Source organism: Artemia franciscana, chromosome 4 (genome assembly GCF_032884065.1).
Source record: "Artemia franciscana chromosome 4, ASM3288406v1, whole genome shotgun sequence".
Lineage (NCBI taxonomy): Eukaryota > Metazoa > Arthropoda > Branchiopoda > Anostraca > Artemiidae > Artemia > Artemia franciscana.
The window spans coordinates 49,069,791-49,086,072 of record NC_088866.1 but is presented as its reverse complement, the minus strand read 5'-3'; the positions used below and the strand labels follow the sequence as shown (position 1 = coordinate 49,086,072).

The window sequence follows — 16,282 nt, the reverse complement described above, 5'->3', positions numbered from 1 at the left end:
TGCAAGCCTGTTTTCTTGCTGTTCTTGTGATTCCTCGGAACGCTTTCTTTTCTTACTTTCTGTATCAGCAGCAAGTTTTTTGGCATAAACTCTTTGAGCAGCATCCTCGGCTGTTGCCATTGTAGGTTCTTCAGTCATTTTACAATTAAACATTTTTCCGTGAACAAATGTCTTAAATACCGTTAATGACGTCACCGTCATAGCAAAAATGACGACAACTAACTTCATGACGTCAGTCGACACAGAAACATGACGTCACCTGACAGACAGACAACTTATTTATATTTATATATATATATATATATATATATCATATACTGGCTGTTGGGGTGGCGCTTCGCGCCACCCCAACACCTAGTTGGTGGGGGCGCTTCGCGCCCCCCCCCCCCCAAGCCCCCCCGCGCGCGTAAGTCGTTACGCGCCATATTAGATACGCGCCATTGTAGTTTTGTCCCTATGTCCCACCATTGTAGGTTCTTCAGTCATTTATATTGCCTGTGTCCCGGTCGTCATTTGTGTCCCGGTATCCCAGTCTGTAATTTCTCTTTGAGTGTCCCGGTCGTTATTTATATTCCCTCTGTCCCGGTCGTCATTTGTGTCCCGGTCTGTAATTTCTCTTTGAGTGTTTTTTCTTTTTAGTATTTTTTAGTTTTTTACATTTTTTCTTTTTTCAGTTTTCTTTTTCTTCTTTATTTTTCAGTTTAACTATGAAATACATATCGCCGAACCTTTGTTTTTTTAACCAAAATCTGGTAGGCATTGATGACCTTATCCAAGTCAAGATCCCAAACCCAATCATCATCGCTATCATTTTCAGTTTTGATATGTTTTGACTCTCGCTGTCCAGGTGGATCTTCATCTAACTGCGCGGTTTTGCGTTCTTTAGCCTCAAGCCTGTTTCCTTGCTGTTCTTTTGATTCCTCGGCACGCTTTCTTTTCTGACTTTCTCTATCAGCAGCAAGTTTTTTGGCATAGACTCTTTAAGCATCTTCATCGGCTTTTGCCATGGTAAGTTCATCAGTCATTTTACACTTAAACATTAATAGATTTCTACGTGAACATATATGTCTTAAATATCTTTAATGACGTCACCGTCATAGCAAAAATGACGACAACTAACTTCATGACGCCAGTCGACACAGAAACATGACGTCACCTGATCCATAGACAGACAACTTATTTTTATATACATAGATAGATATAATTCTAAAATTGTCAGGTAATTTTCTATTTTGAAATAAAAACTAAAAACTATTGCTCAGACAACATAAATATTTTTGATATTTACATAATAGCTTTAGTGGTTCTGGACTGAAAACTAAATATGCTAATCAAATTGGGAATTGCAATCTTTTAGGTTGAAAAGGCAGATCCATTGGAATCATGAGAATGTGTGGAATAAGAAAAGCCTCACCCTCAAAAGGCCCTGTCAAGATTGTTGCCTCTATTACGTTATAACAGACATAACACGTCATTTGTGTCCCGGTGTCCCGGTCCGTAGTTTCGTTAGTCGACAAACATGACGTCATACGACAAACAACTTCATGACGTCAGTCGATACACAAACATGACGTCAGTAGACAGACAGACAAACAATTTATTTATATATATATATATATATATATATATATATATATATATATATATATATATATATATATATATATATATATATATATATATATATATATATATATATATATATATATGTATATATATATATATATATATATATATATATATATATATATATATATATATATATATATATAGTTGTATGTGTGTTATATCTGTCTGTCCGCATATGACGTTTGAATTATTTCATCATATACCAAGTCAAAAACGAATGTATTCAAGCCCGAAGTAGCTGAGTTGGTAACGTGTTATGTTCCAGGTTCTAGGTCTGAGAGGTTGCTGGTTCGAACCTTGGCTAGCTAAAAACTACAAAAAGAAACTAAAAAGAAAAAACTAAAAACTAAAAAAAAAACTAAAAAGACTAAAAAAAGGTAAACACTACAAAAAAACTAAAAAGGAAAAAGCTAAAAACTAATAAAAAAAAAACTAAAAAGGCTAAAAACTAAAAAAAAAAAAAAAATAATTAAAAAAAGGAAAAAAACTGAAAAATAAAGGAGAAAAACATAAAAATAAGTTATATGTGTGTTATGTCTGTCTGTCTGTCTGTCCGCATATGACGTTTGAATTATGAATTATTTCATCATATACCAAGTCAAAAACGAATGTATTCAAGCCCGAAGTAGCTGAGTTGGTAACGTGTTATTTTCCAGGTTCTAGGTCCGAGAGGTTGCTGGTTCGAACCTTGGCTAGGTAAAAACTACAAAAAGAAACTAAAAAGAAAAAACTAAAAAAAAAACTAAAAAAACTAAAAAAAGGTAAACACTACAAAAAAAACTAAAAAGGAAAATTAAAAACTAATAAAAAAAAACTAAAAAGGCTAAAAAACTAAAAAAAAATAAAAAATAAAAATAATTAAAAAAAGGAAAAAACTGAAAAATAAAGGAGAAAAATATAAAAATAAGTGATATGTGTGTTATGTCTGTCTGTCTGTCTGTCCGCATATGACGTTTGAATTATGAATTTTTTCATCATATGCCAATTCAAAAACGAATGTATTCAAGCCCGAAGTAGCTGAGTTGGTAGCGCGTTATGTTCCAGGTTCTAGGTCCGAGAGGTTGCAGGTTCGAACCTTGGCTAGGTAAAAACTACAAAAAAAACAAAAAGAAAAAACTAAAAAAAATAAAAACTAAAAAATGTACACTACAAAAAACACTAAAAAGAAAAAAAACTAAAAACTAATAAAAAAACTAAAAAAGGTAAAAAAAAATAAAAAAAAACAAAAAAAAAAATAAAAAAAGGAAAAAAACTGAAAAATAAAGGAGAAAAACAAAACTAAAAAAATTAAAATAAAAATAAAAAAAATAAAAATGTAAAAACTACGAAAAAACTAAAAAAAAGAAAAAACTAAAAAAACTAAAAAAAAGGGTTAAAAACCAATAAAAACTAAAAAGAAAAAAAGAGGAAAAACACAAAAATTTATTTCATCATATACCAATTCAAAAACGAATGTATATACAGACCAGGACACCGGAGCACAGATGACGACCAGGACACAGGGAATATAAATGACGACCGGGATACAGGGACACAACTACAATGGGGACGCCGGGGGGCACAGGGGGATATATAAATGACGACGGGGACATAGGAAATGTTCGATTAGCAATCACCATCAACAAAGCTCAAGGGCAATCATTAGAATCATGAGGTATAACTAAAAAAAAGGTAAAAAACTAAAAACTAAAAAAAAAGACCAATTCAAAAACGAATGTATATACAGACCGGGACACAGGGAATATAAATGACGACCGGGACACTCAAAGAGAAATTACAGACTGGGACACCGGGACACAAATGACGACCGGGACAAAGGGAATATAAATTACGACCGGGACACAGGGACACAACTACAACGAGGATGCCGGGGGCACAGGGGGATATGTAAATGACGACGGTGAGACAGGGAATGTTTGATTAGCAATCATCATCAACAAAGCTCAAGGGCAATCATTAGAATCCTGAGGTATAGATCTGAATACGGATTGTTTTTCCCATGGACAATTATATGTTGCATGTTCAAGAGTCGGTAAACCTGACAATCTATTTATATGCACAGACAATGGGACAGCGAAGAATGTTGTATATTTGCAAGTTTTACGTAGTTAAAAACATATATATATATATATATATATATATATATATCAATCTATATTCACAGGTGGGACACAGGGACACAGCTACAATGGTGCGTAACTAATATGGCGCGTAACGACTTACGCGCGCGGGGGGCTTGGGGGCGCAAAGTGTCCCCACTAACTAGGTGTTGGGGTGGCGCGAACTGCCACTCCAACAGCTAGTGTATAATAAAAGTGTCTCTCTCTCAGAGAATTGCACGGGCATTACAAAAATAATCATTACTAATAATTCAAATAAATAAAAGGCTATTAGTTTTCTATTATACAAATTTAAACAATGTCTAATAGTATTTAAATGAGTACAAACCTAAAGATTTGGAAGGTTTTAGTAGTTTGTCCTAGGCCTTTTTTGCACGTTGTAATAGCATCAAATTCGCTCATGTTTACGTGACGTTAATACTTTTCGTAACATATATTCAATTCAAGCTGGAACAATCCTTTGATATTAAAAAAGTTTGTGATTTTGATAATTGCAAATTATTAGTTTAGACAACGACGATACTAAATTTTGATTCCAGAATTTTATACACTTATTCTTATTTAATTTTATTCCATGGGTGACACTTTTATACTAGTTTTTTTTTGCGGTACTCTTTTTAATTTGTTTTTTTTTCACTTTTTATTTTATTTTATCCTTTTTATCTTTTTTTCACCTCTCTCGTTTTTTTGCAATAGTTCCATACAGTTTTTACATTTTTTCACAAGTGAAAATTTTCGTATACTTCAGTAAGTAAGCAGCAATATATTTCGCATGTGGGCAGAGGTTTGAAACCCAGGGAAGGATGCAAATTCTAGAAGCACAAAAATGAGTTAAACTATATGATATCTAGTAACATTAAAATTAACAAAATTAAAAATAAAGGGTGGTGTACAAACAGTGTGAGGGGTTTAAGGAAGGTGAAATCAAGTGGAAGTCAATTATAGAGAGAAAGCAGCCCACTCCATCTTCTATATGGGTGGTCTTACTTCTATGAAGGATAGGATTGCTTGGGGTAATATATTTGACCTACTACTTTTAGGGTATGCTTCAACAACATAGGGACAACATCATTGGAATTTTATGGTATTTTCCCAAAGATAACACGGTCCACGCAACTCTGTATAAAAGAGACAACCCTGTGAAAGCTTCCCTAAAATTCTAAAAAAGCTTCCCTAAAAAAAACACAGTATCCCTAAAATTGGATCTACTTGAAAAAGCAAAATGATCTGATGCCTGGACGGTCGATTCTAGTGCATCCAAACCGGGAGAACCACTAATTACCGGATCAAAGGTCTCGCGGCGGTATATGACTTTATCTTCAAAGGTGAAACTATTAAGAGAACTTACAAACTACGTCTCTTGGGATTCAGCCCTTTCTTAGAGTGATCATCTTTATCAGATTAGATCTTTCTGTGCAAGAAAGCCCAGTGTAATTTTTTGGTCCAAGAGCCTGTTAATATTCAACTCGATTATCGCTCTGTAGGCCTACAAGCCTTACACTGGGCATGTTGTCGAGCATAGATACGAATTTATTACAGGGGCACCTAGAACTTCACGGGCATTACTATGGAGGATTCAAAACAGGGCCTCACGTGGTGCAGCACTGATCGGGTAACTTTACAACCGCTCAGTTAAAGATCTGACATGATGTCAGTGGCTAATTCCTACAAGTACATTTACAACCCTCCTTCTGGGAAGGCATTTTTACTTGTGCTGTTTTTTGCCAAGCAAATAAAGCAAAAACATAGAATCGGATTACGGTCAGATTAGCCTTGTTTCAGATTAGCACTTTAGCCTTGTTGCACTTTGATTTGCCATTGTTACCTGAGACGTTTTACCTGAAAACTAATCTGGCGATCCCTTTAAAAAAGAAATTCAACAGACAAAACTTCAGGGTGATATTTTAAGTATATAGTTAGCTAGCAGTACTTCGTCCCTAATTCTTAAACACAAAAACACATACACACACAAAAACACACACAAGCATATATATACATATATATATATATATATATATATATATATATATATAGAGAGAGAGAGAGAGAGAGAGAGAGAGAGAGAGAGAGAGAGAGAGAGAGAGAGAGAGAGAGAGAGAGTTGTGAGAAAGAGTCAAACTTTAGCGTAACGGGCGTTAAGGATGGAACTGCCCCTTTCATATACGGAGTGATTTCTGTTCGTTTTAAGTCTTAATGTTGCTCCTTACTTTCAGTCAAAAAACTTGTTTTTTTTATTTAATACACAAATAAAGTCAAGCTAAATTTGAAAGTCAACTATAATTAAAATTCAAACTACAAAGCTAAAGGTTAAGTGAGTAACATGAAATTGTGGTTAGATGAGAAATCTTACAAAAGGAAGCGTCTTTCATTATTTGAAGGCGTGACAAACTGAATAATTGCATAATTATTAGAATAATTAGAATAATTGCATAAACTTCAGAGAAAACAAAATAAGAGAGAAAAGCTACTTTAGAAATACCATTACTTAACTATCACAGTTCAGATTTGCTGTTCTTAGTCTATTGCGAAAGCCTTTTATACATTTAAGCAATTAAATATATCTTGCCTTACTGCTTTCTGTGGTAACTTATGATTTGCTTTCTATAATACAACACAAAACGTTTTCGGTAAAATGCGAATGATTTTCATGCTGTTTAGAGGCTATGAGAGGGAGGGAACGGGAAAGGTAGCACTATATAATTTTCTATGGTCTGCGCCTATGACGAATAAAAACAAACTGTTTGGGATAAAAATTATTTTCAATAAAGCAAAAACGACGCTGTGGTTTTTATAAGGCTTAGAGGGTGGTGGCCTTAGAGGGTGGTAGGTTTTCTGTGGTAATCTTAGTCTAATTCAAAAGCCTTTTATATATTTAAGCACTTAGTCCTAAACGAGAATACTTATTTCCAAAGAATTTAAAAAAAAAAAAAACATCGCCAGAAAACATCCATTATTTTTAGAAAAGCGGTAATTAGTCTCTGGCGTATTAAACGAAAAATAAAATAAGTTCTTTTGAAATGAATTTTAAGGGTAATTTTATAGTATGAAATGAAAACAAATTATCATTTTTACGAGAGAGGCTACGACATCCTAACTCATTCTGCCACTCCTTAGGCTAAAGTTTTACTAGTAATTTATTGAAAGTGTTTTTGATGGCTGATTATTAGTTAGTGATTACATGTGTGTTACGTACAGATTCCTTTCTTTTAGAACATTTGAGCCAAATATTTGGTGCTCTTCTCTTGTGTAAGAGTATTGATTCTTAAAGCACTGAGGAAAAAAAGGCATTTTAGCGCAAACAGCATAAGTTTGAGGGGTTAGCCGTCCCTCTATAGGCTAAATAGAACTATTATTTTTGCTATATGTTTCAATGCTACTCATCGCTTAACTTACTTAAAAAAATCTTTCGAATCTTATTGTCACAAATACGCTTTTAATATCCATTTCATTTGCATTTCAATGTAAATGGATCTTAGTGTGCACATAATGTGCATTAATTTTATTCGACTTCCCTCTCGGTATTTACTGAAAGTTTCACCTTAATGCCCTAAACCTTCTCGGAAACTCTGGACTAAATGTATCCCTTCTCTCCAATAAAAAAACGTTATATATTATCAATGATCAAGTGGCATAGCTTACAGCCCACGCCTTGGGGATGTCGAGGGTCTACGTCAACCCCAAAGACATGGTTATTTAGTTTTTGGACAATTTTGAACAAAATAGCTATCTCAAAATTTTGATCAGATTTCTCTGGGGAATTTAAAGGACAACAAAGCCTGTTTCTGTTCAATGAATCTTGACTCTTAAAATACAAACTCAAACTTACCATTCTCAATAAAATGAGTCCCCTCATAAGTAAATTTGACCACCCACCGCTGACCTTTACTTCAAAATTAAGTTTTGTGAAACAATTCTCCTAAGATAAAAATCGTTCCTTAAGAAGATGACCTCCTGAGATTTAATATATATTCCGTACAACAGTCCTTCATTTTTATGAAATATCCATATGTTCACGGCTGCATGTTGCCCTATGCTGAAGAATGAGCTGAGAAGGAAGGATATGTATATAGTTTTTTCATAGTTCGAAGTTGATTGGCTATCCCAGAAATTTCAGTTAATCGCAATTTCTCTCTTGTCATACCAGCATTTTGTTTTGTGGTGTAAAATGATAGAAGGAGACACTTTTCTGGTGCAAGGTCTGAAACTTGTAAGCTACCTGTATAGTTTTAAACAATTCAAAGTCAATTAGCTATCTTCGCTCAATTGTATTTGGCTCCTACTTGGACTAACTTTTTTCCACCACAAAATGACAAAAGTTAGTACTTTCCCTCTGCAAGGCCCACACGTTTCGGAAAAGGAAAGAAAAGGCTTCTCCCCATCCTTCTGTTATGTTTTAGTTTAATTTTTAAATAATAAAGTTTTAAAAATTGTTAAATTTCTGAATAAGTTCTTTTAAAAAGTCTCTGAACAGAGGGGGTTGGGCCTAAAATGGCCTGAATAAGCATTGTTTTAGGGCACCAAGTTGGTAAAACTGTTGCCTCACAGCACCGAATTTGTAGAGTTAGTCCAGAATATTTCACACAATTAAGGGAGGTTCGGAGATAATTTATCCACCCCCTCTTGCATTTCATATTTTAATGAAATATTTGTCAATGGAAAGTTGGATAAATTTTACCCAAATGCTCTTTTTAAGGCTTCTGTTTACTCCACCTAAGGAGCCCCCCTAAAAACTGCTGCTCAACGGTTCACCACCGTACATAAATATTCGCATCCTGAAATGAATTAGCTCATCTAAATTAAGTAATTGTCTTTACTAACCAATTATTTTACATGCTCAGCATAAATTGACACTATGGGCAAATGTGACACTATGGGCATTTGAAAGATCTAAAGCTAAACTTGCCAGTCAGGAGAAAAATAAAGAGAAAGAGAAATCGCAAAATAAAAAAAAAAAAAAACAGGACTACGGCCAGAAGAAGGAAAAGACAAACTAAAACTATACGGATATTTTGCTTGTATAAAAAAAAAGGCATTTTCAGCACTTCTTCAGAACCACGGAAGCCAAATAGAGTTGTGTCAGTTATAACATTGAAGCGATTGAACATTGAAGTTGCTTCAGTGGTCTCATTGAAGCACCTCTATTTAGCTTCTGCTGAGCTCAATCACAGTGGTAACAATTGTATATATAAATATTGTTTTTGTTTTTTTTAGATCACATTTAGCCCCAATCACAGCTGCAACAATTTTATTTAATTTTAGGATATTTTAGATTTTATCTTTGTTTCTTAGCGTTGAAGACGCCTTGTTTATAAAGGCTAAATATCCGCATAGTTTTAGTTTTCCTTTTCCTTCTACTGGCCGTAGTCCTGTTTGTTTTTCTTTATCTTGATATTTCTCTTTCACTTTATTTTATCGATGGGGCATTATAATATTTGAAATGGGAAGGCTATAAATAGCTCTAAGATAGTCCAACTCAAGTGGCTCTCTCAGAATTTTTGCCCTTTAGCCTCTTGGCCATCTATACTCATTATTTAAGCTAAAAATGACTCAAAACACCGCCTCGCTGTGCCATGATCTCCTTTTTAAAAAGAAATTAAAAAACAAAAATTGTTAATTTTCGTGCAAGTTTTCGATTATTTTTTGTTCCTGGAAATTTAAAACCTTGGAAACACTCAGAAACTTCATAGACATTCTGAATACGATGATGTAATTCCCATTAATATACCACTCCTTTTAGAGGACCCCCCCCTTCTGTAAAATTATTCAAGTTTTATTCGGTAAACATCATAATGTAAACATCATAATGATGTTTACATTTCTGGAATTAAAAATTCTTTTCATGAACATACTTTCATACAGCTTTTTTTTAATTTTGGTTAGCATTCGCATGAGTCGCTGTTTGGTTATAGTTTGTTAACATAAATTGTTTAAGGTGTTGAGAGAAGGGAAATTGTCATCGCCCTTGATATTTTAGCGATCACTGTTTATTTTATATTTAAAGTTTGCTCTTTATTTTCATAAGAAAAAACATTTTGTTTTTGAATATTCCTGAGAAATATCAATTACTGAATGAAGTTGACACACAAAACATTGGATTAAAATCTTTTGGCCCCCAACTGAATAGGAAAATATGTAGGAATTTATGGGAGAGGGTCAAAGTTCCACTGGGGATCTTAAACTTAACAAGAGCTAGAAAATTATAAGAGTTATAGAAATAAATAAAATACATAGAATTTCCTAGGGACATAAACCCAACCAAAGTCCCTGCGGTCACACGCGTGGAAAATAAAAGAGCATATAGTTTTCTGGGGAAAAATAACAGACATGTTAACTGCGTTTCTTTGATTTTTCAAAGTATCTACGAAGTGAGTAGTATTCTATTTTCCGAATAGGGAGCGGCATGAATTTATCCAATCTATATAAATTACCTTTATTCTGCTAGAAAAAAAGTTCCTATACCAAAATAATTCTAATTTTACTTTAATCTTAGAATTTTGAAGCTAAACAAGAAAAAAAAGTATAGAAAATATATATAATTACACATTAACTATAAATAAATGACTAAATATGCTTTAAGAAAAAATTTACATCCAAGAAAACAGTTTCAGCAGTAACATATTTTTATAATTGTCAAATAGGAAACAACTAAACAACAACTATTGATCATTATTTTATTTTATTTTATTTAAACCGAAAAGGAGCTATAATTAAATTATTATTGATTTATTATTTTACATAGTTGATACGATTCACAAAAAATATAAATAATACAGAGTCACAAATTATAAATAATTCAGCGGTATAACTACATTTTTTCCATTGCGGAAACGAAATATCCTATAAAAATATAATTTTAATAAATAGAAGAATTACTTTGCGTCCAAATATCATAATGAAGGCCTAATAACAATTAAAATATTTAAATCAATAATTTTCTAGCATAATAATTGAGAGGTATATATTAAAATAACCAAGAGGCATAATTACCTTCTTTCCATTACCAAAACAATAATATCCTCTACCAATATAATTTAAAAACAAAACTTGCATCATTTTACGTCTAAATTCTCCAAGCTATACGACTAAAATAAGAGCCAAAAAAGCGAAATTTCAAATCAGTCAAATTCAAGTCAATTAAAAAGGCTCTTATTAATTACTAGTACAATCGTACTTTCTCCTAAATACAGCCCTCTAGATGCAAAGACTTCTAATTAGAGCGGCGCAAGAACAATCGTAAAAGATTTTACTTAAGGCTAGGAGAACATAATTAAAATAAATAATAATTCATCAAGAGACAAAAGATAGATATGTTATTTCAATCTTGTTCTTGTATGAGACACTGGTAAGTATTGATTGAAGAAACTTTAACTGGAACAAGCTTGTTTCACTGAAAGCAAGGAGTTAGAGGGGGGAGGGAAATGACTGCCATGTCACGGTCTCCCAGGAGCAATAGGGGCCTACCACGACTCATTTTTGTCACCGTCTAGCCACGGGCCGTTCTAACTCATGTCTGACCATGAAGTAGGGTGTTTTCTGGAATACGGTCCCGAGATTGGATGGATTGAAGCCATTAATGACCGCCAAATTCAATGCTGGGATGAGGCTTAATCCCCCTGGCATATTAATTGCCAACTGGGACGAATAAAAAATCCTTTGCTGATCCATCAGAGATGGGGAAAGAATTTTCATTGCTAGCACCTATTTCAGGATCAAGTGTCACTTACTGCTGATGGCTGGGCGTGACTCTCTCCTCTCTTTGAGTGACCTTTGGTGGGGCTTGTGGGTTGATGAAAATGACTGTGGGTTATCTTTCTTGGGTGAGGGGGAGAAGGAGTAATGATACTTATATAGGTGGATAGATAGGTGGCCGGAACTATGGCTAAGGTGTGTGTGTTGACGTTTAATAGAAATTAAATAAAAAAAAACAAGTTTTTTAAATGAAAGTAAGGAGCGACATTAAAACTTAAAACGAACAGAAATTAATCCGTATATAAAAGGGGCTTTTCCTCCTCAATGCCCCGCTCTTTACGAACCAAAAAAAATCCCCCTGGAAACGCCTGTACACTTCCCAATAACCATTACTATATGTAAGCACTGGTCAAAGTTTGTAACTTGTTGCCCCTCCCACGGGGACTGTAGGGGAGTAGGTCGTCCCCAAAGACATAGTTATAAGGTTTTTCGACTACTTTGAATAAAATGGCTATCTCAGAATTTAGATCCGTTGACTTTGGGAAAAACATTAGCGTGGGAGGGGGCCTAGGTGCCCTCCAATTTTTTTGGTCACTTAAAAAGGGCACTAGAACTTTTCATTTCCGTTAGAATGAGCCCTCTTGCAACATTCTAGGACAACTGGGTCGATACGATCACCCCTGGAAAAAAAACAAACAAACAAATAAACACGCATCCGTGATCTGCCTTCTAGCAAAAAATACAAAATTCCACATTTTTGTAGATAGAAGCTTGAAACTTCTACATTAGGCTTCTCTGATACGCTGAATCTCAGTGCGTGAATTTCGTTAAGATTCTATGACTTTTAGGGGGTGTTTCCCCCTATTTTCTAAAATAACGCAAATTTTCTCAGGCTCGTAACTTTTGATGGGTAAGACTAAACTTGATGAAACTTATATATTTAAAATCAGCATTAAAATTCAATTCTTTTGATGTAGCTATTGGTACCAAAATTCCATTTTTTAGAGTTTTGATTACTATTGAGCCGTGTCGCTCCTTTCTACAGTTCGTTACCACGAACTGTTTGATATAAATGAGAACACTTATACATTATATATTTAATATAGAACAAGAACATTTATACATTTTGTTCTACATGATTGTGCATTTATGGACAACTTTTATACATTTTTTTTAAATATTTTTTGTCTAATCGACTTAAATATTTAGGAGTATACAATAGGCTACTCTATTGCCGTTGTTTGAAAGTAACCTTCTTGGGAAATCCATGCAGCTAGTAATAAATTATTTTGTTGTTAACTATAAATTATTAAATTGATGTAAACAAATGGAAGAGGAAAAGTAACTCCAAAATTAAACTTTTTTAGAGATAATGTTTCCATATATTGAAACATTGAGTTTTTTATCTTGAGTTTTTATCTTGATCGTTTTTTGTTTTTCAAAAATCTGTTTGGATGTTTATTTCAAAGAATTTTAGAATCAGAAAGCCATAGATAAGTTTTTTCCACCATCATAGCATGATGGTACATGGATTGGCAGGGCTGTATCCAGGATTTTGTAGGGAGGGGGGAAGGGTACAAAAAATAATTTGAAAAAGAGTTTAACTAATTACTAATTTTACAGAGCAAAAAAAAACACTGAAAATTAGCATAAGCAACGCTTTGTAGCTTATTATAAGTATGAAGTTATTCCAATAAAAGTATATAAAATCCCTGCTTTCTATTAATTCCAATACTTAAATATTAAAGTGTCCTCATACCCATTAAAAGGTGTGTGCCGGACGGTTCCGTTCTTTCCTTTGTTAGTATGGGTCAGGGCCATAAGCTAATGAAGCGCTGAGTAGGTTTAAAGTTTTATGAACCTGAGTTTCCTTTGCATCAACGTAAATATGACCTTCTGCAGAGCAGCAACGACTCTTAATATTGGTAGTGTTGTTATGCGATCTGGGAAGCTTGTGCAATAAGTTAATTGCCTGCTACATTTAAGGCCTGGCGGAAGTCCAAGCATTTTACTCCCTAGTCAATTCTTTTTCAGGAGTGGCAGCTCGGTCAAAGACAAAGTTATCAGTTTTCTTCGTCGCTTCAACTAGATAACATGAGAAGGTTGAACTTAAGGGGCTTCTCACTCAAAATAGCACAGTTTATCCTTAGCAATTCTTCTTGTAATTATTTATGCAACATAATTTTATATATATATATACATATATATATATATATATATATATATATATATATATATATATATATATATATATATATATATATATATATATATTATTAACTGGCAGTTTGGTGTCTGCACGCTCCTTATTATCCAGACTTTGTTTAAACCGGTTACAACTAACTAATACTTCATTGAATCCCTCCTGAACAATCCGAGTGGTTAGCCCCTTGGTCTAATTTATGCATTCTCAGGCGCTCCGATTACAGCTGCATCTAGTCTTTTGAGGGGAATTTTTGACTTCGGAACATAAAAATGTAAACTATTTGAAGGGACTGCAGCCAGCAAGTATATAGTATAGAAATAAGTTACTGATGGTTGAATGGAATATTTTTGCTCTACGTTTTGTTACCCCACAACAGCAGTGTCAAGTGTAGCGCTCTAGAATGCAAACCCAAACAGTTTTTATAGTTATTTTGGAATTATAATGATTTTTATCTGTCTTGGAGGCACCATAGTTATACTATTTCTTCCATAATTGCCAGAGGAGTTGAAACTATACAAAAACCACAACATATCTCGCCGAAACGAATCTTAGTAATGACATATTGTTTGAATATTCACCCAAATATCTAATTATCATCTCATCTTTACATATTATCTTACCATACGTATTATCTGCAGCAATTTCAAAAAGACTACAAAAACATTCGTGATGTAAATGGAGTACAAGGGAGACGACTTAATACTTAAGACTTAATGACTTAATCTTGAACTGGGACGACTTCCCAGTTTAAACATCTAATAGTTTCTGTTGATTTTGAAATTGAGTTGAAGATCAGTTTTATTTTTGCCACATTATAAATTCATTATTGGTTTCATTTTTATTAAGTCTAATATCAGTTTCTTGTAACTTAAATGTCTGTTTTTTAATAGCTACTTTTTATACCTATAATTGGGGTGCAAGGGGGATGGATTTCCTTGTTTGTGTATCTAATAATTTCTGTTCGTTTTGAGTTTGAACTGAATATCAGTTATTTTCTTGGTACATTGTAAGTTCATTATTGGCTTCATTTTTTATTGAGTCTAATATCTGTTTCTTTTGACTTTTAGTTCGTTGTTTGTTATAATTTCTTTTTTATTTTTTGCTCTGCTCGAGAAATAGCTTTTCTCTTTACCTTCTTTAAGATATATTGTTTTTTTTTATCATTTAGCGGTTTTTAAGAGATTTTATTCTTATGTTTACCAGAACAGGGGTGGAAAAGTGAGGGTGGTACATCACAAACGCCCCCAACAAGTCTCTGGGGACGGGGGTAGAGTTGATACTCAAAGCTTTGTTGTCACCCAGTTTAAGTGAGAATATTTCTCATTTCCTTTTTATATACTATGTTTTATGTCTTTGGTTTCCTACGGAGTGGCTCTTCTTTACTGACGTTTAAAGAGAACATTCCTATAAAATAGACAGATATAAAGTTTGAATAACTCGGCTTCCGACAACCAATAAGCACCCTAAAACTTTAATTTTCTAATCGAATGAGATTCCTCCAAAGTTTCCTATATACAACTATCCCTTCACTACGAAGGGGTTGACAAAAACGATGATCCGTGGGAGCTACTTTAGTGTTTGCCTAGGATTAGTAGCGGAAAGTCAAATTTTCATAAAAAGTTGCGAGAAAAATGATAAGTGAAAACGATAAAATTTCAAAAGAAGGATTTAACTTACTGCCTCATTTTGGTCCCGGTAGGGTATTGCAGCAATTTCCCCAGACAAAATCAAGTACCAGCTTGTGCCTCGGTCCCCTTTTCGATAAACTGGAAAAAAATAAAATAATAAAACAGGAATTTTTGCTAAACAGTATCCGAATATATAACAAAATCCTGAACATAATATATTCAGTTTCTGCTTTACATTTTTTTCATTTCTTGTGCAAGCAAAATTGGGGAATTTCGAAACGCTCTTATAATAAGTATAATATTGCTTAGTAAAATTTTCTAATTCACCTTCTACGCTAATTTACCAGCGAAATATTGGATGCTTTTTTTCTATTTCTGAAATTTTTGGCGTTCTTTCACAAAATTGTGATCTCTGAAATAATGTATTTTTACTCTCCCTGCAAGTGTGAAATTCCCTTAGAGGAGTAAAAAGATGTAAGAAATTAAACATAAATGAAAGCTTTATCAAGAAAATACTCACGAGAAAAATAACACCTCAGTCATTTAGACAACACGATTATGCTACACAAATAGGTGGAAAGTTGACAATATTTTCTCGCCATTTACTGAACCTGTCCACAAGCTGGTCCAATACGGAAGGAATATCCAACTGCCCTTTAGTTTGAGTACGCAGTCTATACGATTTTACAAAGCTTTTCTTTCAATGCTGAGACAACAAGTGTTTTAGTAACTTTAACATATTTCAGAAAAGACAGCTTGGAAATAGTTGTTAGGCCGATATTGGTAGCTACGGCATGTTGTTGAGGCGAACCACAGACAAGAAGCTCAGTTTTAGAGGAGCCAACTTCAAATCCAATCTCACTGACACGAGAGCAGACTATATTAACTGCAATTTGAAGAGCTTAGAGATTGTCTGATAGTAGAAGAATGTCGTCTGTATAACAGAGATGGCTGGCATCAATAAAGGGCTTAATCAGGAATGGAGGAACAGTTTTAGCAACGGTTCGGAT

The 16,282-nt window shown here is 33.7% G+C and overlaps 1 protein-coding gene across 7 annotated transcripts in view; it reads right to left on the bottom strand.

Annotated features, from left to right (window-relative positions):
• Positions 1-16,282, bottom strand: part of LOC136026532 (rap guanine nucleotide exchange factor 4-like) — a 788,659-nt gene that overhangs the window by 212,524 nt on the left and 559,853 nt on the right. For 3 of the 7 annotated variants that reach the window (XM_065703200.1, XM_065703203.1, XM_065703202.1), the window contains exon 3: positions 15,322-15,410. The exons of 3 other annotated variants lie outside the window; for them this stretch is intronic. In XM_065703200.1, the coding sequence (XP_065559272.1) occupies positions 15,322-15,410 (89 nt within the window). Of the gene's footprint in view, positions 1-10,736; positions 10,867-15,321; positions 15,411-16,282 lie in introns of those variants that run through there. One more of the 7 variants, XM_065703205.1, reaches the window with a different exon arrangement.